The sequence below is a fragment of the Mangifera indica genome, chromosome 15, assembly GCF_011075055.1.
Source record: "Mangifera indica cultivar Alphonso chromosome 15, CATAS_Mindica_2.1, whole genome shotgun sequence".
NCBI classification, from domain to species: domain Eukaryota; kingdom Viridiplantae; phylum Streptophyta; class Magnoliopsida; order Sapindales; family Anacardiaceae; genus Mangifera; species Mangifera indica.
In genome coordinates, this window is record NC_058151.1 from 14540610 (window position 1) to 14562256 (window position 21647).

Here is a 21647-nt window from a genome sequence, read left to right on the forward strand (position 1 = left end):
CCAGGAAAAAATGACTAATTTTATTGATGATAGATTTAGGTTTTCACTGGAGATCTCATTGACCCTTTCGATTAAATAAAAGAAAATGTTGTATTAAAGACGAAATGGATGCAGGGATGTCTTGAGGCATTTGGGGCTCAAGCCCACTTAATCTGTGAGGCTATTCAGCGGATAAATGGGGGCATTTAGCCGAACTCTCAACAAAACTGCTTCCTTCTGCCATCCTGAAACTTTAGTCTGTGCTAGAACATAACAAACACTTACTGCCTTAAGTTCACTAGTGGTAAGAGTTTATCTCTTTTTGTTTCTCAGTATTTTCGCTTGGTGTTTGCTTCAATTTTGAGCTTTATAACTTCCATCAAAATTATGTCTTTTTTAATGGGAAGTTGTTGGTATTGAGTTGATTTTAATTGAAATGAAACGTGGTGTTTTCTATTGAACAGGTGAAGAGTGGAGGCTGAATATGGAAAGCACAGCTGCAAAGAATTGTTTTTTACATAGGTTAGCTGGAGTTGTTGCTGTTACCATGCCTGCTCCAAGTGTTGGCTTCTTTGGGACCAAAATGAGCAAGGTTTCGGGGAGTATAAGAAAACGAAATGTTGGGTTGTCAGTGAGTGGGGGAAATTTTATAAATATGAGATCTTTTGTTGTGGGGTCAAACCAAGTTGCTTCCTTGCAGAGTCAAATGGGTTTTTGGGAGGAGCCTGATGATGGGAGTGATAGCGATGAGGAAGAGGAGGATGAAGAAATGGAAGAAAATGATTTGGATTTTGAGAGTGATTGGGAGGAAGAGAGAAGTGGTGTTGGTGCTGCTATTAGGGCTGATGTGTCTGCAACAAATCAATATGAAGAGGAACTTGTGAAAGGTTTTTGTTTTCGGTCTCCTTTCTTATGATTTTTTTCTTTTCTGTTGTATCTTGGAGTTCACGTTCAATGCTTTAAAAAATGGAGTTGGGTGTTGCGCTGTGTTTTTGAGCTAAATTGAAATCATTCGTGAAAAAGAAAAGGCATGAAAATCTATAGATTTTTACGCCCGAGGGGGGTGGGGGTGGGGGTGGGGTGTGGCGCGGGCAGGTGGTTTTCTTTGTTTGTGTATTTGGCTTGGGGTTTTTACACTCAGGTTCTGCTGGCACATCATTACATGAAAGGAATTTGTAGACATAGTAAAGACCTTATTTTTTAATGTTTATCGAAATGATAAATATCATGTCCAATGTCAGCAGAAAAGCATGCAACAAATCTGAGCAAACTGTGCATAGACTGTATTTTCTAAAGCAAACTACCTTTTTCTTGTTGTTCTTGAGGCTTTGAGGTTTATTTCACTTTGCTACCCAGCTTTTCGATTAGTAATGTGTTACACTATGGTTACTTTTTTCTTAATCTGCACAGGTTCTTATGAAATAAGTTTCGGATATGCTTCAGATGCCATAATACATTTAATATTTTCCTCCACAATTCTTGTGATTTGATTTCAGTCTGTGCTTCTGTAAATATCTAATTACTGTATTTTTGTTCTTTATTTTGCAGAGGTTGAACAACTTTTGACACCAGAACAAAGAGAACTTTTGCAACAAAACACCACTCCTAACCTGGGAAAAATTACAACTGTAAATTATGATAATTTATGCAGTTTCTTTTTGATATAGATATGAATTTTTTTTTCAATTCAATTTACTTATAAAACCGGTCTCCTGCTTCCTATAATTTGCTCTTCTTACTGGGAACATTCATTGAACTGTATTCTACTTTGTTAGAGCATTTTTAGAAGGCTTTAAACAGCAATTTACTGTTGATGTAAAGACCGAAACAAGTTTTTAAAATTTCTTGTTATTAAGTTCTTGTGCCTCCATTATGCAGGGAAAATGGAGTCTGTTGCATACATTTGCACTATCAGGGCAGATACATTTTATGGACAAGCTACTTGACAATGGCTTCGATATTGATACTGTAGACAAGGTATGTCTAAAACTTGTTTCTGGTGGTTTTTCTTTCTTTTTTTTTCCCCTTTCTTTCTTTTTAACTGCTAGCACGATCTTAATTAATATGATGAGACAGGATGGTCTCACTGCTCTTCATAAAGCAATTATTGGTAAAAAGGAGGCTGTAATTAGTCATCTTTTAAGGAAAGGTGCTAGCCCACATGTGAAAGATCAGGTGAGAATAACATTTTCTTAATAAGAAATCCCTTGGTTCAGTGTTGAATAAAGATTTGCGAGGTTGTATGCTTATCTTGATATCAGGACGGTGCTACTCCCCTTCATTATGCAGTTCAGGTTGGTGCCGTGCAAACTGTGAAGTTATTGATCAAGTATGAGGTTGATGTCAATGTTGCAGATAATGTGAGCGTAATTCTTAAACTCCCCCAACCCTATATTTCACATTTCAATTTGTATATTTCCTAGCTTGTTTACAACCCTGTCTTACAGGAGGGATGGACTCCGTTGCACATTGCCATACAAAGTAGGAACAGAGACATAGCAAAAGTATTGTTGATCAATGGTGCTGATAAGACGAGAAAAACCATGGTAAAGTTTAGAAAAATTTTCAATATTATCAATTTTTCTTGTTTCCCCATTTAGTTGAAGCAGAATTGTTTTTAGATCCATTGATTCAGGCACCCTTCTTTATGGTTGCTGAACATTCTTCCGTGCTTGTGATTTCCCTGATTTCACAACCTGATAGTTTTACCTATGTGATTACTGAGTTGGTGTTCATAAGTTAATGTCAAAGACTAAAATGTTCCTTAGCCTTTGCAATATTGTTGTTTCATTGTGTTTCAGGATGGGAAGACAGCTCTGGACATGAGCTTATGTTATGGGAAGACCTTCAAGTCTTATGACCTTGCCAAACTACTAAAAATCTTACCACTTGAGAGAGACCTATAGTTCAGAGTCAACATCAAGCAACCCTCATCTCCAAATTGGAGCTTGCAGCGAAACCAAATTATCTACTGCTTTGTGCAAGCATATCCTGCATTTAAAGATGGTGCAAGCCTGTTTTCAACCATGTCTCAAGCTTCAAGGGAGTCAGGAGACGAAATGTAGACTATGCCTAGCTAAGTAAATGTAGTTGAAGATTGGTGAAATGCAGAAACCATTGGTAAAAATGCAGAAACCTGGAAGAGACGTGGAAGTTTTGTTATACTAGTCATGGAATCAAGCTTGAATGCTTAATGGGCTTACGCAAATGTTCTCCAACCTGCCAGATATAGACTACAGTTGATATAATAGCAATGTATTTGAAGAACAGTTGCCTTATTTTCTGTAATGTCTCTTTCAAGGAATGTTAGACATTACTAATTAACTCAGAATTTTCTTCATATTTACCCCATAAGTCTTATCATATTAGTCGGAAAAAAGGGTTAGCTTGACTTGAGCACGGAATGACTAGCTCAAGTCAACTCAAATTTGGAGCAATCAGATTGAGTTCATGTTTGAACCGGTTAAAATGGAAAACAGTAACATTGTCATTGGAAAAGAAGGTTTATAAGAACAGAAGAGTTCTGATGTCGGTGAAATCTCACACTGGAGTTGAATAAGATTTTGCAGTTCCAATTTGACTTATTTAAGTTAATATGTTTAACTAGTCCTGCATAAATGACATCAGAAGAATTCTTCATATGTACGTACATATGATATATTCTTTATGTGCATATCGGCACCAACTCTAGAGACCTTCCAGCTGCAAATTCTAGACACCTCCTTCACTTTTTTTTTTAACATTTGCATTCAGTTGAAATACATTTTCAGTGTTCTGCATCTGATAATAGCTGTTTTTTGGTTGAAAAGTAATTAGATATTGCTAACATCGAGTTGAATTTGATCCAAATCAAGTCTGGATAAAATTCAATTCAAAATCGGTTTGGATATAAAAAATTTAGTTTTTTGTTTTGATTTGTGATTGAATTTAAATTCGAATAGTTCGGATCGAATATTGTGTGCTGTAATTTTATAGGGAATTGACTTTTTTATCAGGTCTAAGCTATCTTGAGCTATTATCAAATAGTTGATTAATAAGGAATCAAGATTCGAGACCAACGGTAGATTTTGCAAATTTTCACTGACAAAATTATAGTATGAAAAGTTGAAGAGTAAGTAAGTTAATATATATATATATATATATATATATATTGATTAAAATAAGATCTATGGCCATCAGAAGTATAATAACTTAAGATACTTGTGAGTATTCAGACAGTAGAAAATCTCTGTGTAAGTGGATGGATGACCTAAACGCTAAGTGAGGTCTTTAACGATAAGTCGAGAGTTTCACTTACCTCAACTCCCTCAACCCGATAACTGAAGCCAAAATGGCCACAGTCTCAGCTTCTTCAGCTCTACATTCATCTTTCATAGCCAAACCTCGCACTTACCGACCAACCTCCACTCGTTTTTTCACAATTCCCATGAGAATTCACCAGTTTCAGACCAAGTTGACCTTGAAGAGTGGCAACAGGAAGTGGGGTTTTAATGGAATGAGAAGTTTGAGGTCAGGGGAAGAGGAAGGAGCTCTAGTTACTGAACAAGAAAGCGAAGCAGTACCAGAACAAGAACAAGGAGAAGAAACAGTTGTTGCTTCTGAGGAACAACAGCCTGTTGCTGTTCCTGTCTCTCCTTCAGATAAGCTCACCATGTACTTCCAGGTACCTTGTTCTGTCTTGTGCTTGTCTCTTTCTTACGTTTCTTTCAAATTTTTGTTGTAATTTGTTAAGCCCCATGAAGATAAATGGATGAAAAATTCTAATTTTTTCTTGGTTTTTGCTTACTTGAATATCTGAATTGTTATTGAAAGTTCATTAGAAATGCTCATGTTGTTGCAAAGTTTAGTTTTTTTCTCAATGTTCTTAACTAAAGAATACTTTTTTACCCCATAGAAGTGAAAATTTTTTGATGCTTTTTGTAAGGGATATGATGCTTTTAACTTTGAATGTTATTTATTCTTTGAGGCCCTATGTATATTAATTCAATGTGTGTCTTGTAGATTATGACTTAGCATATCTTGAATTTCATTCTTAATCATTTTCTTACTAATATTTGCTCTAAACCAATGGGGTTTTGAGGTGTCCTAGAAATCTTTCTCTAGACTCCTTTTCTCATGTTCTATTGCTGTAAATGTTGGCCTTATTTTTGACACTTTTATAATAGATTGTTAATAGTGGATTCTGTTCTGTGTCTGAAGGCAGATGGAACTATGAATGAAATGTCTATTCCTAATGTGACAAAGGCCTTAGAGGTAATCTAATATTGTTCTTCACAATTTGCATTTGTGAATGGCTTCATGCTAGTGTTTTCCTTCTTGTTTTTGTTGAATGAGTTGCATGCAAACAGATGTGAAAACGTGTTTGTGAAAGGAAAGAGCTTGCTGTTGTATTATACTTTCAAAAAATTCTGAGTACTCAGTGGAAATTGATCTTAGATCAACTGAAAAAGAGGCACCCACCACATAAATTATGCCTAACATAGAACTTGCTATTAGATTACATAAAGAATAATCTTCTGTTTGATAATGAACAGACCGGTAACAAGTTGATTTTTGGTTAATTCCAATGATATGGTTGGATGTCAATTCTTATTGGATTTTGGGGCAGACTGCTGACATTGTAATTGGGAGATCTAAGCCGCTCTTTTCTAGAAATGGGAGATGTCAATAGTTATTCAATTAGGTTTTGCAAGATCAAAACTGCTCTTGTCCAGAAGCACCTCTGTGATGTTGAATATTTTAAACCATTGGCAAGATAAATTATCCCCTACTTTGTAGCAAGTGACAATTCTCACTTTAAACAAGCAGAGGGAATTTATGCTGTCTGGTCAACTTTTCTTTTTGAGAGTTATTAATCAATCATGTATGGATTTTATCAATATTAACTTCACTAATGTGGGAGTTTGCTGTGCTCAAAACTTGGTCATAGTCTTACTTACAGAAGAAGTCATCTTCTGTTTTATGGGCTTGAATGTTGCTTGATTGTGTTATTTTGCAGGGAATTGAGGGGATTACAGATTTAAAGGTTCAAGTCCTTGAGGGTATTGCCACCGTCGAGGTATGAATGATATTACATTTTTTCTTGGATTGAAGATCTTGATAGTTGTGAAAGTATCCAAATTTCAACCTGTACAAAAGCATATTATATTTACTTTGTTCATACATATGGCTCTTCATCTTGTGAATTGCCTAAAAACTCATGAAGTTTTTCCCTTTCTAGATCTTGTTCGCATAAAGTGCCCCTAATTATTTAAACTAGTAGCTAGGTGGGATATATTTACTCTAGTCTCCTGTGCAGGCATATAGGGTTTCTGATTCTGAGAACAAATTGTTTTATTCAAGATTCTTCTGTGTAGTTCTGCTAGAGATATTGATACTTACTTCCAAAGTGTGTTGTGATCCTTTAATTCTTTTTACTTAGTTGAAGAAACAAACAACAGTACAAGCGACAGGTGTGGCGGCCAGTTTGATTGAGACCATACAGGGTTCAGGCTTCAAGTTACAGACATTGAATTTGAGTTTTGAGGAGGAAGAGGAGGTAGAGGAGGTTCTTGTCTAGATATTACACTATGATCTGTCAAAATTAAATGATGGAGAGGAGAGAGGTTATCTTTTATTTTTCCCTCAAAATCTTGGAATTAGACTATTTGTGAGGCATATTCTTGAGAGAAACTGTATTTTCACCTACTGTTTCCACCAATGCAATTGTTTGTATTTTCTATAAAAGTCATTGGTTTTTTTATCGCATAACGACACGTTATCATTTATACACAAATTAGTACTTATTGTTAGCATTCATAGTTATACTGGTTTATTATGACACACAGATAACTTCCAGTTCAAGCCCTCCAGATGTATCTCAGCCTTTGAATGCCAAGAAAATACAGTATTTCATCTCTCTCTGAAATCTCAAATTGCCCTTTTTTTTTACCTTCTGTGAAGCAATGACATTGGAAACCATGTTAAGCCATCAGAGAATTAGTCATCCGAGAGTCTCCTAATTATATAAAAATAAACATTCCTAGTAAATGAGCTAGGAATAAAAGCTTTCTTGTAAACCATGAAATCCAGGCGTTATTTTAGAGGTTCTGGGAAATGAAAAGGTAAATCAAACATTTTTCTATTCTACTCTTGGAAATGGACTCCTCCCAGATCCATAAATTTGCCCAGGGAGGGCATATGATATGATATGATATATGTGGTCATTAAAAGTTCTGATTGCAGATCTAGAAGATAAAGATGGCAATAATTTTCATGCCAATGTTACTGAAAACAAGGGAGACAAATCTGGACCATGTTAATGGCATGCAATTAATTGAATCCTGAAATTCTTTAAACATGTTGTGGCATGGTTATTAGTGTTGTAGGACACAAGATATGTATCATACCAAATAATACGATATAGGTGGAAGATAATATGTATCTTATAGAATATCTAAAATTGATACAATATGGTGGGTTTATTGCATAGTAAAATATGTATAAGTAATTTTATTGAATATAAATTGATACATTTTTTTTTTTAAAGAGATGACATGACATGAATGTATCTAAAAAATTTTTTACTTATTTTTCTAAAAGTATATTATTATCATATGATACGATATGTGATTCAAATATGGGTTCCAACATAATCATTGTGAAGTTTAGCTCAATCAAAATTCCTGCCCATGGTACATGGCCTTATCATGTCCTGCCCATCTCTAAAACTCAAAGGAGCTTTATTTTAAATGAAAATTGAAATGTGGAAGTAAGATGAAAACCAGTCATTTCCATGCAGAAACAGCACCGCAAGAACCATAGAAAGAAGAAGACAACCCTTAAATGATTGTAATTCAAATGTGTTACACTTGCAATTTCTTTTAAATGTGAAGCATGAGGCAGACCTGATATTATATTATTACTTTCTTATCCCTTCCTGCAATAAGGGTAGTGAAACAGCCAAAGTAAAATGCAAAGTCCTTGTTATTCATCATTGTCAATAATAAGATGAGGTAGGCCTGTGGCTTAGAGGTTTAGATCACCCAGCTAGTAGCTGATGTTATGATCTAATTGTTGAATTGATTGAAAATGATTTTTTCTTGTTCAGTCTTATCTTTACCATAATTCATTAACTTTAGAACAAGGCAACATAGCATTCTGTTACTTTGATTTCTATTTATTTAATGGAAGAATAACCTAAGTTAATCACCTATGAAATCTTAGTTCAATAACCTAATTTATTATTAAAATATTATATATTATAAATACACGAGTTTACTTTTATAATTATACGTTTTCACAACTTAAAAATTTACAAATTATTTAACTAAATTGTTCTCATTATTCTTAAATATTTATCTGTGTATTGTAGTTATGTATATAATATTATTCTATTATTATTTCTTACTGCAAACAGTATTTAAACATTTAAGAAAATACGCAAAATAGAGTTACTGAAGATCGATGTTGGATTTTCCATATCAATGTTCCATGTAAGTTTATGCATACAATGAAATTTTATTCATAGAAAAAGAAAAAGAAAAAGAAAATACACCAATCATTATAAAGTTTACTTTTACCTGTCTTATGAAGAGGGCCCTAGGCCAGCTAAGATCTGACAGATTATTTGTTGGAAGTAAATCCAAGAACACTTTCTTGAAAAACACTATTATATCTCAAATTTTGAGAGAGCACTGCAATTAGTAAAAGTAAAAGAAAAAAGAAAAAAGGGTTTGTCATGATTGACACTTTATCAAAAGAAAAGCAATAGGTGTCCTTTTCCATCAAACCGGAGGACACAGTCCCAATTTTAGGGTGGCCATTGTCTTGTCTGTTTCTCAGATTAAAAAAGTAAAAGATACAGAACTGGATAGACTTCAACTGTTTGAATGATGTCTTAAGGGTGGCATTGGGATGTAATCAGCTGTACGAAACTAAGGGTGGAGTATCTCGAACTGTTTCAATGTATGTATGTTGAAGAAATATTGATCTCAAACTGAAATCTCAACATGAACTTGGCTTATTTTAATTAAAGAGTGATCAAGTTCGTACCCATGCCTAGGAGAAGCTTTGAATTAGTCATTCTTACTATAGATGATTATTATTTTTGACGATTGTTTATATAACATGTGATATCACATGTACACAAGTCAAGATCTAGAAAAAAATCCCAATAGCCTTGCTTAAATCGTTTTTATAATTTTAGTTTATAAACTTTCTGCAAGGATTATGATCTTCGTAGAAAGTTGAGCTCACCAAAGAGTCAATAACTGTCATTTTCTGAAACTATAACTAATCTTATCATTGTCAATGGACATGGATTTCTATTCCCATTACAAGCAAAATCATGGAAATAACAAGGCAGATTCCCCCACAGGGAGCAATGTGGAGAGCTGTAGTTGTTGAATGGCAAGGCAGCAGCAGAAGTAACTAGTTCCAAGTTTTGACAGAGATACCCTGTTTGCCTTCAGGTTAAGTAAAAAATAATTTTATCAGACATGGTCAGGTTTTTGAACTGCTAGCCATAAATGATGTGCTCAGTGTCCTGGTGAAGCTGGCATTGTACATTTACTGAACCAAAGCTAGCTGGTGATAAAAATCTCTGGAATTTTCATCTCTTCACCACTATCTCTCTCTATATAAAGTGCAAGTTTGCTTTCCTTCAAAGCATCAGCCACTGATTAGCTCTTCAAGATTCTTGGGTTCCTTCCTTGCCAAAAAATGACTTTCACACCTCTGCTGCTTCTATTGGCCACTTTTGTTCTTGTTTCTACAAGGGTATGCCTCTTTGTCTCCTTTTGGGCATTATTCACATACATGAAAATTTTTTTTATGGCTAAATGTGTATTTTTGTGCTCGTTTTGTAGGTTTCATCATGCAATAAAGAGGAACTTTTTCTAGGAAAGGTGAATTTCTAGACAATGTTAGCATTGTTCAGAATGTGTAGAAATGTTATCATTTTTCTGTGGCTACAATGTAAGAGTAAACAAAGTTTTTTGCTACTTTGCTACATGAGTTTTATATTGGCAAATTTGGTTACAGGCACCATCTGCAACTCCACCACCACCGGTTAGCCCACCCAAGGCAACTCCACCACCACCAGTGAGCCCACCCAAGGCTACACCGCCACCATCACCAGTAAGCCCGCCCAAGTCTACACCACCTCCAGCAGTGAGCCCACCCACGTCCAAGCCATCTCCACCAATAAGCCCACCCAAGGCCACGCCACCAAGCCCACCCAAGTCTACACCACCTCGAGCAGTGAGCCCACCCACGTCCAAGCCATCTCCACCAATAAGCCCACCCAAGGCCACGCCACCATCACCAGTGAGTCCACCAAAGACCACGCCACCACCAGCAGTGAACCCACCCAAAAACACTCCACCACCACCAGTCAGCCCACCTAAGACTACTCCGCCAACGATGAGCCCACCACCGCCTCCAGTAAGGACAAAGAAAGGTAAAAACATACATATACATAAAAATACTAAGGAACAGACTTAAAATTCCGGATTTCTTTAGTCATTTTCTGACAATATATACTTATTTTGTTGCATTTTTGGGCAGATTGCCTCCCATTATGTGGACAGAGGTGCAAATTGCATTCTAGGAAGAATCTTTGCGTTAGAGCTTGTGTTACATGTTGTGACAGGTGCAAATGTGTTCCACCAGGAACTTATGGCAACAAAGAGCTTTGTGGCAAGTGCTACACTGATATGACCACCAGAAACAACAAACCCAAGTGCCCTTGAAGATTTTTCATTGAAGTTAAAAATCTGAGTCCAGGTTCATGGTAAGCTAAAGTGTGCAATAATTATGTGTTTCTTAGAGCAAGATACCAGTTCATGTAGTAGAGTTCATCCATGGCTTGTTTTATGATGTCTGCTGTAATCTCCTTTGTAATATCAACTACCCCAGATAAATAATATAATATTTATGCAGTAAAGTTTTACTAAAATATTATCATAATGTCTTATTAGAGAAATGTAGCTTTCAATCAGTAAACTTGATTATTGCAATAACAGAGCCATGCCAGGTGCCTACAAGCATTTAAAATTTTAAAAGCTCTCAGCGGCAGAACCAACCAGCAGGAGTAAGTAATAAATGAAAATGAAGCCTAGAAGTTTCATTATACCCTAAAGACTTCTGTGGCTCCACTTTGCTGGATTCAATAATAAAAGCGATTGCAAAGGTGAAATCTTAGATGAGTGGATTCAGGATCTCTGTTTTCAACCCAAGTGATGGAAAGAAACTAAATTAACCATTGGAAAAAAATTTGAACCAAGAGTCTACAATGATCAGTCAGTTCTATCTTTTCAAGAGTTAATTGCCCCTCAATCTCATTGGTGAAACAAATAACTATAAACACTGCAGTACTACCGTGGGGCCAACTAGCTAGGGCAAAACTACAGTCAAATGAGATGAAGAGCATGAAATATCTGTCAGTTTAGCCAAGCCTCCTAGGTAGATAGGACTTATTCTTTTACCGAACAACTCAAAGTATTGCAGAGTGTCTCCCGTTTCAATACAGGTATTTTAGGAAGTGTTAGTGTTTGCACTTGAGTCTATTTGCGAGAATGTGTTGTTGAACTTGAGTGTTTTGACTCCACATTTAAGATTCTATACCTTAACCAACTGTTGTCCCCTTTTGGCTACATTGCAGTGTTTACTGATATTTTCAGTTTTATAAACTTTATTTTTTCAATCAAGATATTTTGAGGATTAGATTGAAATTTTTGAGTGTCAGCAAACTGGTAGTTGGGGCGCAGAAATATAAGAGTAAGATATCTGATTCTTGTATCGGGCCATGGAGGATGGGCAACTAATATCTGTTTGTCTCATTGTAATTTAAGAACTGGGCCAAAGCTTGTGCTCGACAATCAACATGCATTCATGCAGTTTAGAATCTTTTGATCACCATACAGCTGTTTAGGCATTGTTCATATTTGGCTAGACTGTATTTGTTTCATCTCTAATGTAAGACTTTGCTCCGAGGTGTCTAATACATCCACATGAAGACAACGTTTACTCTTACGCGGCCTAACGTCCTCAAAGCATAGATATCACAGACACCGATGCCAAACCTCCCAAACTTCAAATTTTTCAGACAATCAACAGGCTCGAGTTCAGCTTGATTCCACTCCAACTGACAGTAAAGTCCTTAGAAAGTTCCCAGAAAATACGGGGAAATGAAAAAAAAAAGAATCATTGTAAAAGAAATCAGAGAAAAAGAAATTTCATTAGAAAAGTTGAATTTCCCTATAACTAATCAACAATTATCTGGATTCCCAAATGGTACATTCTAATAAAGATTGAATTAGTATTTGAGTCCAGAGTTCAGATAGTTCAATTGGTATTACTGCAGTAAAGTTCTGCAAAATTACAGATGAATAATACAACTTTTCTTAATGAAGGTGTGAAATTGAATAACCAGCTACGACCAGTGACATGCCTTCATAAATTAATATTCAAGTGGGATGTTCAATGGCATACATACCAAGCAATTGAGAACAGCTTATCCTATTATCATTCAGTAAAGCTGCCAAAAAAAAGTCTCAGATCCCAAGTGTAGAAAGACAGAATATTGTGCATGGAGTAATGAACTTTTAATGAGAGATCATGGACTGCTATTTATTTAATAATATCCTTCTCAAGCAGGCTTCAGAATCACATATCAATTAATTGCCAGCTCTTGATCAACTTTCTTGGCTAGCTCAATGCCTTTCAAAGTTTCTGTGCTTTCTTGGTTGGTTTCATTGTTTTGCTGGAGCATTGTCTTCAATTATACACGTAAATAGCATTCTCATCCGGAGACTAGGAACCACCGAGTCCTGACTGGGTCCACCGCAAGACTCACCAACACCAACACCAACACCAACCGGTGGAGGAAGAGAAGCGCCGCCAGGGAAGAAGACATGCTAAAATCCGAAGGTAGAATTTGTAAGTGCTTGCTCTGGCTGCTTATAATTGTAATCAGTCAGTCTGATTTGGTGAAATGCTTAGCTTAGTGTATTTATTCAATTAATTATCAGTAGCATGTGTTTGTGAATTGTGATGGTTTGTCAAACTTCAGAATAATAATAATAATAATAATAAAATGTTTTCTAAACAAAGACAAGCCGCTTGTCAGCTATTATTCCTCCCTCATTTGGAAAGTGCAGAATTGGGTTCTGAATTTGAATTCAAATTTACAATTGATAGGAGGTTCTATGTATTCATGAGTTCATAATTTGATTCAAGTTAAATATTTATAAATTTTTAAAAATTTATACTTTTAAAATTTTAAATCTTTATTAGGGCTAATATAATATAATATTTATGCTTGCTTTGTTGCAGGTAATATTTCTCTTTCATGACCTTAAGTGGCGTAAAAACGGGTAGTTTCAGTTAACTAAAATTAATATTTTAGTTTTCAAAAAAAAAGGATAAAAACTAAACAGTTGAATCGAATGTTGACTGTCGTCGTAAATCACGTAATACATTCTTAATGATACGGACAACAGTGTGTGCGCACTTAGAAACTGCGGTGTGTCACCGCCACTCAACCACAATTCCAAGAAAACCAAATACAAATACAAAAGCCGCAGATTCGAAACGGAAACACGAAGAAAACAAAAAGCATGGACATTGATGGGATCTTGGGCACGAGACAGCCGTCTAAAAGCAGCAATCCCAGGAAAATATGGCTCAAGACACGAGAGATGTGGCTGGTGGTTCTGGGTGTGATCCTTCACGCTGTGTATATGCTTAGCATTTTCGATATCTATTTCAAGACTCCGATTGTTCATGGCATGGATCCCGTGACCCCTCGCTTCAAGGCACCCGCCAAACGCCTCGTCCTCTTAGTGGGTATATTTTCGAAACTTTAGTACATAAGTTGTTTGTTCGTTTGTCTCGGCGAGAATGATTCAAAACGTCCTGCTTTTTTGATCTTGTCAATATTTTGTTACTGGAAGTGCATATGATGGAATTCAGCTATTTATTGATTTTTTTTTTTCTCTGTTTGCTATTTATGTTGTTGATTTGGGAACTTTTGCTGAGAATATATTGCGTAAAGTATTAAGGGGGTCTTGCAAAAATTTTGTACAGCGGATGGTTTACGTGCTGATAAATTTTTTGAGCCGGATTCAAATGGGAATTTTAGAGCACCATTTTTGAGGAGTGTGATTAAAAATCAAGGTCGTTGGGGAGTGTCTCACGCTCGACCTCCTACTGAGTCAAGGCCTGGACATGTTGCTCTAATTGCTGGTTTTTATGAGGATCCTAGCGCTGTTACCAAAGGTCAATATAATTCTTTTTAATTCCTATAAAGTTTGTGTGCGCCGAGCAACTTATTTTGTAAACTAAAGATGTTTTCATTCGCATTTGCAGGATGGAAAGCTAATCCTGTTGAATTTGATTCGGTTTTTAATCAAAGCCGGCATACAATTTCTTATGGTAGCCCAGATATTGTTCCAATATTTTGTGGAGCATTGCCACACAGCACCTGGAATACTTATCCTCATGAGTATGAAGACTTTGCAACTGGTTCGTTCATTTACACTTTAAGCACAGAAAACATGCATACGTTTAATTATTGTTCTTAAAGTCCTTTAGTAATTTCTAGAAGCAAAAAGAAGCTTTCCTAGAACTTTATGAATTTAACCATCTTTGCTTGCATGTACTGATATTCTTTCTTCTGCATTATGGTTGACTGTTTCCTGAAGTAAATCAGCTTATGTGTGGAAAACCTAATCTTTTCTCATTTACAGGGTCCAAATTATTTATATCTTGGCATATTAGCTTTTATAGTTGTAACTTTTATTCAATGCTTTATCAATTTGGTAGTGTTGATGCAGATGCGTCTTTTTTGGATGAGTGGTCTTTTGATCAATTTCAGAGCCTTCTTAATAGGTCCAATGAAGACCCGAAGTTAAAGGAGCTACTACTACAGGATAATCTTGTTATATTTCTACATCTACTTGGTTGTGATTCAAATGGACATGCACATCGGCCCTTTTCATCAATCTATCTCAATAATGTAAAGGTTGTTGACCATATTGCTGAGCGTACGTATGCTCTTCTTGAGGGCTATTTCAAGGACGATCGTACGGCGTATGTTTTCACCGCCGATCATGGGATGCATGACAAAGGTCAGAATTATTCTATATCATATTAATTTCCCTTGGGAATTTTCTTTCTTCATTGCATTCTAGAAAAAGAAAAATTTAGTGTTACTCTTAGTGGATTGCTCATTCACTTTCACTGTTAAAGTTGTTACTTCAATAGAATATATTTATCCTCTATCCAAAAAGAGAAAATAAATAAATAAAAATAAAAATGCTGACATAATTACGGTTTTACTGGCAGGTAGTCATGGAGACGGTCATCCCACAAACACTGATACCCCTCTCGTTGTTTGGGGAGCAGGTGTTAATTATCCCAAGCTTTCATCTGGTACAAATCATTCTAATTGTGGTTTTCGTTTTGTCGATGATCATGAACATGATACTTTAACACCTAAAGAATGGGGTCTTGACGAAATTGAGAGGGTGGATGTCAATCAAGCAGATATTGCACCACTCATGGTTGTACTTAATTTTTGTCTTTGATAGTTTTTCCTAAACCTAATCACGTCTCCATTGTTTTTATTGGTCTCATGTGCTGATAGACTTTTCTTACAGTCAACTCTTCTTGGACTGCCATGTCCTGTTAACTCAGTTGGGAATCTACCACTTGAATACATTAACATGAATGAAGTGAGTGCTATAGATTTCACTGGAAAGTGAACTTTTCCTCTGTTTCAATTAGTGATTCAAGTGTTATGGTCAATTTTGAGCTGAAAATTTACATTTGTTCCTAAATTATAATTTTGTAATTTGGAACGGTCTGAATTGAATATTAACTTGTAGAATAGTAACAGATTTCTTTCGTATTACAATGGTCAGGCAGAAAAAGTTGAAGCTGTGCTGGCCAATACGAAGCAAATTCTCAACCAGTTTCTTCGGAAATCATGTATCCTCTTCTTATACTGTTTACACAATAGTAATTTGGACTTTCATGGGCATAACTTTTGAGAAGGTTTAAACATCAGATTTTTTATTCCTTTGACAAGCATCTAAACTTTGTGTTATTTAATAACGGAATCTATCTTATTACATTCTAATCATTTAACAATTCCATGTTGTTCACTGTTTGATGTACTTAGCTATTTCAGAATTTGCCAATGATTCTTCTTAGTTCCTACATCAGCTATTGAAAATATGTGGAAGGGGTTGAATGAATTAATTTAGTTTCCTAGCTTCAATGGTTTTCTTGACAAACTTAGATATAAAGCAGTCAAACTCATTTTATTTCAAGCCCTTTAAGCCACTGGCTGATTATTCTTCTACACTGAATCGGATTGAGGAGTTAATTTTTGTCAAAGACTATGAAGCGGCAATGAAGCTTTCAGAAAACCTAAGAAGCTCAGCGCTGCAGGGGCTTCACTATTTTCAAACTTATGACTGGTTGATGCTGATGTCCATAATTACTCTTGGGTATATTGGTTGGATGGTCTGTCTTCTTCTTCATGTGCTGCAATCTTATACATCAGTACCAGGAAATATATTAAGAAAGGAATCTGCATTCCACCAGAGAAATAATAGTAGAAAAGTAATGTCTAAGTAAGCCTGGACTCTGTTAACCTGCACTTTTATCATTCTTGGAGCTTTCCTAATTTATAAATTTTTAATGATTTTTTTGTTAACTTTTGTAAATTTTAGGGATCTTAAATATTCACCTTTATTCACATGTCCAAGTCTTATTTTAAATTTTTTTTAAATCTTTATCTTTTATCATTTGTCTGCCTTTACTTTGTCTCTCATTTATGACATTATTCGTCATAAGTGTTCGTTGGCTACTATTTAGCTCCTTTTGCATGCACATATATATGATCTTGCAAAGCTTTATTAAGAGATTGTACCGCAGAGAATAAAATTGCATCAGTTGTACCTTTCTTTGTCTTTTTATTTATAAGAAATTCATGCTTAATAAACTTGCTTCTATAAACTACGCAATATCTTATAGAGCTCGTGCTCTATGGCAGGTATACCTAATGGGATGTCTGTTGTTGGGAGTAATTTGTATTAAATTCATGCTGGAACACTCTCCTCCCCTTTACCATGCATACATGGCGATGACAGTGTTTCTCTGGATGCAAATACTAAGTGAATATCAGTTTATACTGGCTTTGTGGAGACACATACAGTGGGGGAAAATCAATTTTATTGTTAAACTTCTTGCCATTGTTGCTGTGTCAATATTGATTGTTGAATTCCTGGTATGACTATTTAAGACACTTGTAGCTTTCCTTCCATTGACGATGATAAAATGGCAATTTTTGTATTTTTAATTATGATGATTTGTACCCTCTGCAGGTGAATAGCTTCACTAAGAGAGAGCTCTACACTTGGTGTTTTCTAACTGTGGGGGTTTTAGCTTCTTTTTATCTTTTTAAATCAATTCCATGGAGATCTAGAATACCAATTTTTGTTTGCATAACATGTTGGTTTTTGTCCATATTTACGTTGATGCCAGCAGAAATTCCTGACAATAATCCATTGGTGTAAGTTGCTTACCTTGACTATTGTTTGAGTTAATGGGTTGGTCATTACCATGTTATAATTTTCTATTTATATAATTGCTTTTTTGTGAGTGATTTTGCATAGTCAATCATGTTAAGCATTAAAAGATTTGTGGTCTAATTGAAATTGGATTTCTTCCTTACTTTCTCTAGTTAAGGATAGTGATATAGTGAATTCTAGAAATTTGGAGAAAAATAGAAGAACAATGGTATAACTTTGTTTAGTTCAATTCTATATTTGAGTGGTTAGTAATACGTGGGTGGTAACGATCTTTTCAGAATTTCCAGTGGGGCAATGATCATCATAATTGGGGCAACTGCAAGATGGCTAGATCTGCATGCTGAAGGGAAGAAGTATTGGCAAAGTATCTGTAATCATGAAACAAAAAAGTCCAGATTTCCAATGCTCTTTTACTTGCAGGTGCCTAGCATGTCTATATTTTAGCTATTAGACGTTACACTATTCTAAATATATTAATAATTTCTCTACTTTCTACATGAATTCCAGGCTCTACTAGTTGGGTTAGCATCGGTAATGGTGTCACTGTCAACTTCTCACAGAACAGAGAAGCAAGAACTGCTGCCAGTACATCAGATGATAAATTGGTTAATTGCTGGTATACATTAGGACTTGTACTATATACATAGTTTTTTCACAAATATTCTGAAGTTTTTTTATATAAATTTTGCTTCGTACTATTTTTGGTGATGACCTGTTGTGATATCTCTGGTACTTATTTTTGTAAGCTCTCTACCACCAATTGACACTTGCTAGTTTGTGCAGTCACTTATTACTTGGTTATTTGATTTTGCACTATGGTACACCAAAACGCAAATGGAATAAAACCACATGAGTGCACCCTATAAGCAAACATCAAAACTTTATACGCATCTATGAAATTATAATTTGCTCAAGGCATTTATTTTATCAGTCAATAATTATCCTATCTGATTGTTTTGTCACAGGTTACTCAATGGTTCTGCCACTTTTTTCAGAAAATGGCCTCCTTTCCCGACTTACTTCTATATTTCTTGGCTTTGCACCTTGCTTCCTTCTTCTATCTATAGGGTAAATCACACGATCAAACTACTCATGTCATTATGCTTTTTTTTTTTAATTATTTTGTTAGTAGATACTCATACCGTGCTAATTCAAATGCTCCTGGAAATGGTTTTGTGGCATCTTCCCCATTTTCTTGGATTTTTTGCAGATATGAAGCTGTCTTCTATAGTGCACTTGCTCTTGTACTAATGTCATGGATACTATTTGAAAACACACTTCTCCACCCAAGTGCAGTGAAAAATTTGTCACCTCACACTAGAAATATGGAGGAACATATGATTCTTGAAAATGATAATAGATACTTGCAGCTGTCTGATATTAGAATTCCACTAACTTTTGTAAGTTTTCCCCCATTTTTGCCCTCTCTGTCCTTTTCTTTTTTATTATCTATCATGAATGATTTTCCAATGAATGTATTGTCATAGATTACCATGGCATATGCTGGAAGTAGCAATTTCTCACATATGCAATATGTATTAGATTTAGAATACATTTAAAAAAAAAAAAGTAAAGCCAGTTTTAGGGCTATAAAAACATAAACTATCCTTTCCTTGAAGTTTGACCAAAGTAAACTCCTTAGGATTTGGCACCATTATTTTGGTGGTGCATCAGGTTAAGCTTAACTTGAGATTTGTTAACCATAACATGGTTGGGAAGTTGATGAGGTTCCAAGGGAGTTTCTCTCATGATTTGTGAGTAATGACTTTGTTCAGGCAGGATACATTACCATCGACCATGTGCAAGTTTCTTTGGCATTATTGCATAGTACCCTTGTAAAACAATTAAGGTTTTAAGGCAAAAAAAAGTTTTCCTTTTGGATGTAAATTTGAGTCATCAAGCGTCCAATCATGCCAAGTTTTATTAGAAGTGCCCCTACAAACCAAACAAAGAGCTAAGTTAAAAAAATAGAAGAGAAAATGGAAAGGTAGGGAAACTTAGGGTGTAAGCCTTGGTTAACTTCTGTAGTATCAAAATGAGGGATTGCTGAAGATAATTGATCTATGCACAAAATTTCAAGTCCTGAAGTGACTATATGATTGCACTGTCAGCTTCAGATGTTATTGGGGGTTAGCTGTCAGTTTCTCAAGTTGCATGGGGTCTAGATGTCATTAACTCTAAATTTATTTCTTTAACAACATAGCTTTGTCAATACTCTAAATGGTCATTAAACTATATGGATCTGACATCTGCTTTTCAGATGGTTTTATTCAACATTGCATTCTTTGGCACTGGTAATTTCGCAAGTATTGCAAGTTTTGAGATATCGTCAGTCTATCGGTTCATCACTGTGTTCAGTGTAAGTACATGTTCGCTGGAAAGCTGCATTTTGATTTCTTGTTAGAACCTTTAATTAAGCTGATACTACTTACTTTCAATCACAGCCGTTTCTGATGGCAGCCCTGCTTATCTTCAAGTTATTCATACCATTCATGCTTGTCATGTAAGTAAATTTACATTATTCTTATCTGATTGCAACCACTGCATCAGAAGGTGTAAAGATTGTTGGGAACTCATTTTCTGATTTATTGACAACATTTATTGAAAAGATGTGAGGCTTCGGTGCAAAACACAGCAAAAATATTGTTCAACATTTTTGTTTATTATTCTTATATTTATAAATGTCATACAAATTTGGTTTTAATTGTTCCATGGTGACTGCTTAAGTGTCGATTACCAATGCAACAGTTATGCTCTTCAATATCTTAAACACGCTCAAAATGATTCTTTATTACAATATTAGCTATGGCATTCTTGACCTAGTCAAATTTCACTATTTATTTGTTTCTGAGATTTATTATTGGAAGTGTCTACTTGTGCCAAGACAACAATTTACATTTTTCTTTTCATTCTGAACTAAAATGCAGATGTGCGTTCAGTGCAATAACAAAACTACTCCGAATCCCACGGTTGGGATGCTATTTTCTTGTTATATTGCTTTCAGATGTAATGACTGTCCACTTCTTCTTCCTGGTATGGTCATTGTATTCTTAAAATAGAACTTCTTCTTCGGTTGTAGAATCTAAGTCATGGATATTCAGCTTCTAATTCTTTATTATATTTTGCAGCTATCCACTTTAACTCACTTACTGATAATAAATAATGCTAACTTCAATTTTCTTATTGTTTTAACTTTCTGGCTACGTGGAAAAATGTTAAAGTCGGTAAAGTTTACGATTCATCTTCACGTTTCTAGAAGATTGTCTCAAAATCTTTTAGTCGGTTGAAACTTTTAATTTGGATCATCTATCTTGCCTAGTCTTCATGGTGAAATCAAATAATCATGAGCCTAGATGATTGGTCATATTATGAATTCTCTGTGTAATAATTTTGTCCGAGTCCTGTGAAGTTTGTTTCTTATTCTGATGTGTAACAGGTACGAAACAAAGGAAGCTGGATGGAAATTGGCAATAGCATCAGCCATTTTGGAATCATGAGTGCCCAAGTTGTGTTTGTGCTGTTGCTCTTTGCCCTAACAAATATATACACGAAAGACATCCATATTAGATCTGCTAGGCTCTCTCCTCAGAAAGTACTGTAGGATAAAATTAGTAGCTTTTGCAGTGAAATTAGCCCTCAGAACTCTTCCAAGGCAAGCATTTACAAGCATACAGCAATTTTTATAGATTAATAGCGGCTGCAGGATGGTGCTTTTGGATCTTGTATTAGCTTATATTTTATCAGTGAAACCATTCTCTTGTAATGGGATTTTGCAGTGTTCCAATTGATTGTAAGAGTGCTCACCGATTTTGGCTTTCCTTCTGGTGTAGAGCGAAAGATAAGTTCAAATTTTGATTCCATTGATTAATTCTAAGCGAAATTGACAATACCTATTGTTGTAGTATCTTTGGAATGGTATTTTTGGGTAGTTTCCACCTTCTTATAAATTGTAACACTTCTTATAAATAGTTAACATCTTGATTTCATAGTCAGATTAGTTATTAAATTATTTTTTTTTAGATATATAATCTGTTATGGTTTTGTTTTTAAGTTTTACAATCCAAAATGTTTCTTGATAATTTA

The 21647-nt window shown here is 35.2% G+C and overlaps 4 protein-coding genes across 7 annotated transcripts; all 4 read left to right on the forward strand.

Moving 5' to 3' along the window:
• Positions 1 to 76: 76 nt before the first annotated feature.
• LOC123198393 (ankyrin repeat domain-containing protein EMB506, chloroplastic) lies at positions 77 to 3307 on the forward strand. 2 transcript variants are annotated; one of them, XM_044613097.1, is made up of 8 exons: positions 77 to 283; positions 444 to 866; positions 1528 to 1607; positions 1858 to 1956; positions 2056 to 2154; positions 2274 to 2339; positions 2427 to 2525; positions 2781 to 3307. In XM_044613097.1, the coding sequence occupies exons 2-8, from the start codon at positions 464 to 466 to the stop codon at positions 2883 to 2885; spliced, it is 951 nt and encodes a 316-aa protein (XP_044469032.1). In that variant the 5' UTR covers positions 77 to 283; positions 444 to 463; the 3' UTR covers positions 2886 to 3307. The 2 variants fall into 2 exon arrangements, with proteins under 2 accessions (XP_044469032.1, XP_044469031.1); XM_044613096.1 differs by having other exon boundaries at positions 79 to 283; positions 2241 to 2339.
• Positions 3308 to 4222: 915 nt separating this feature from the next.
• Positions 4223 to 6726, forward strand: LOC123198394. The gene is made up of 4 exons (XM_044613098.1): positions 4223 to 4642; positions 5179 to 5232; positions 5978 to 6037; positions 6401 to 6726. Exons 1-4 carry the CDS (start codon positions 4310 to 4312, stop codon positions 6536 to 6538), a joined length of 585 nt encoding a protein of 194 aa, XP_044469033.1. The 5' UTR covers positions 4223 to 4309; the 3' UTR covers positions 6539 to 6726.
• Positions 6727 to 9314: 2588 nt separating this feature from the next.
• LOC123198395 (gibberellin-regulated protein 14-like) lies at positions 9315 to 10918 on the forward strand. Of its 2 annotated transcripts, XM_044613100.1 has the most exons (5): positions 9317 to 9738; positions 9828 to 9866; positions 10003 to 10179; positions 10270 to 10420; positions 10528 to 10918. In XM_044613100.1, the coding sequence occupies exons 1-5, from the start codon at positions 9682 to 9684 to the stop codon at positions 10710 to 10712; spliced, it is 609 nt and encodes a 202-aa protein (XP_044469035.1). In that variant the 5' UTR covers positions 9317 to 9681; the 3' UTR covers positions 10713 to 10918. The 2 variants fall into 2 exon arrangements, with proteins under 2 accessions (XP_044469034.1, XP_044469035.1); XM_044613099.1 differs by having other exon boundaries at positions 9315 to 9738; positions 10003 to 10420.
• A 2528-nt stretch (positions 10919 to 13446) lies between these two features.
• On the forward strand, positions 13447 to 21556 carry LOC123198396 (GPI ethanolamine phosphate transferase 1). Of its 2 annotated transcripts, XM_044613101.1 has the most exons (18): positions 13449 to 13809; positions 14050 to 14241; positions 14332 to 14487; positions 14799 to 15092; positions 15310 to 15527; positions 15624 to 15698; positions 15888 to 15954; positions 16268 to 16593; positions 17027 to 17260; positions 17358 to 17545; positions 17843 to 17984; positions 18072 to 18180; positions 18530 to 18632; positions 18775 to 18964; positions 19825 to 19923; positions 20009 to 20067; positions 20492 to 20597; positions 21001 to 21556. In XM_044613101.1, the coding sequence occupies exons 1-18, from the start codon at positions 13581 to 13583 to the stop codon at positions 21163 to 21165; spliced, it is 2952 nt and encodes a 983-aa protein (XP_044469036.1). In that variant the 5' UTR covers positions 13449 to 13580; the 3' UTR covers positions 21166 to 21556. The 2 variants fall into 2 exon arrangements, with proteins under 2 accessions (XP_044469037.1, XP_044469036.1); XM_044613102.1 differs by lacking the exon at positions 20492 to 20597 and having other exon boundaries at positions 13447 to 13809.
• Positions 21557 to 21647: the final 91 nt, after the last annotated feature.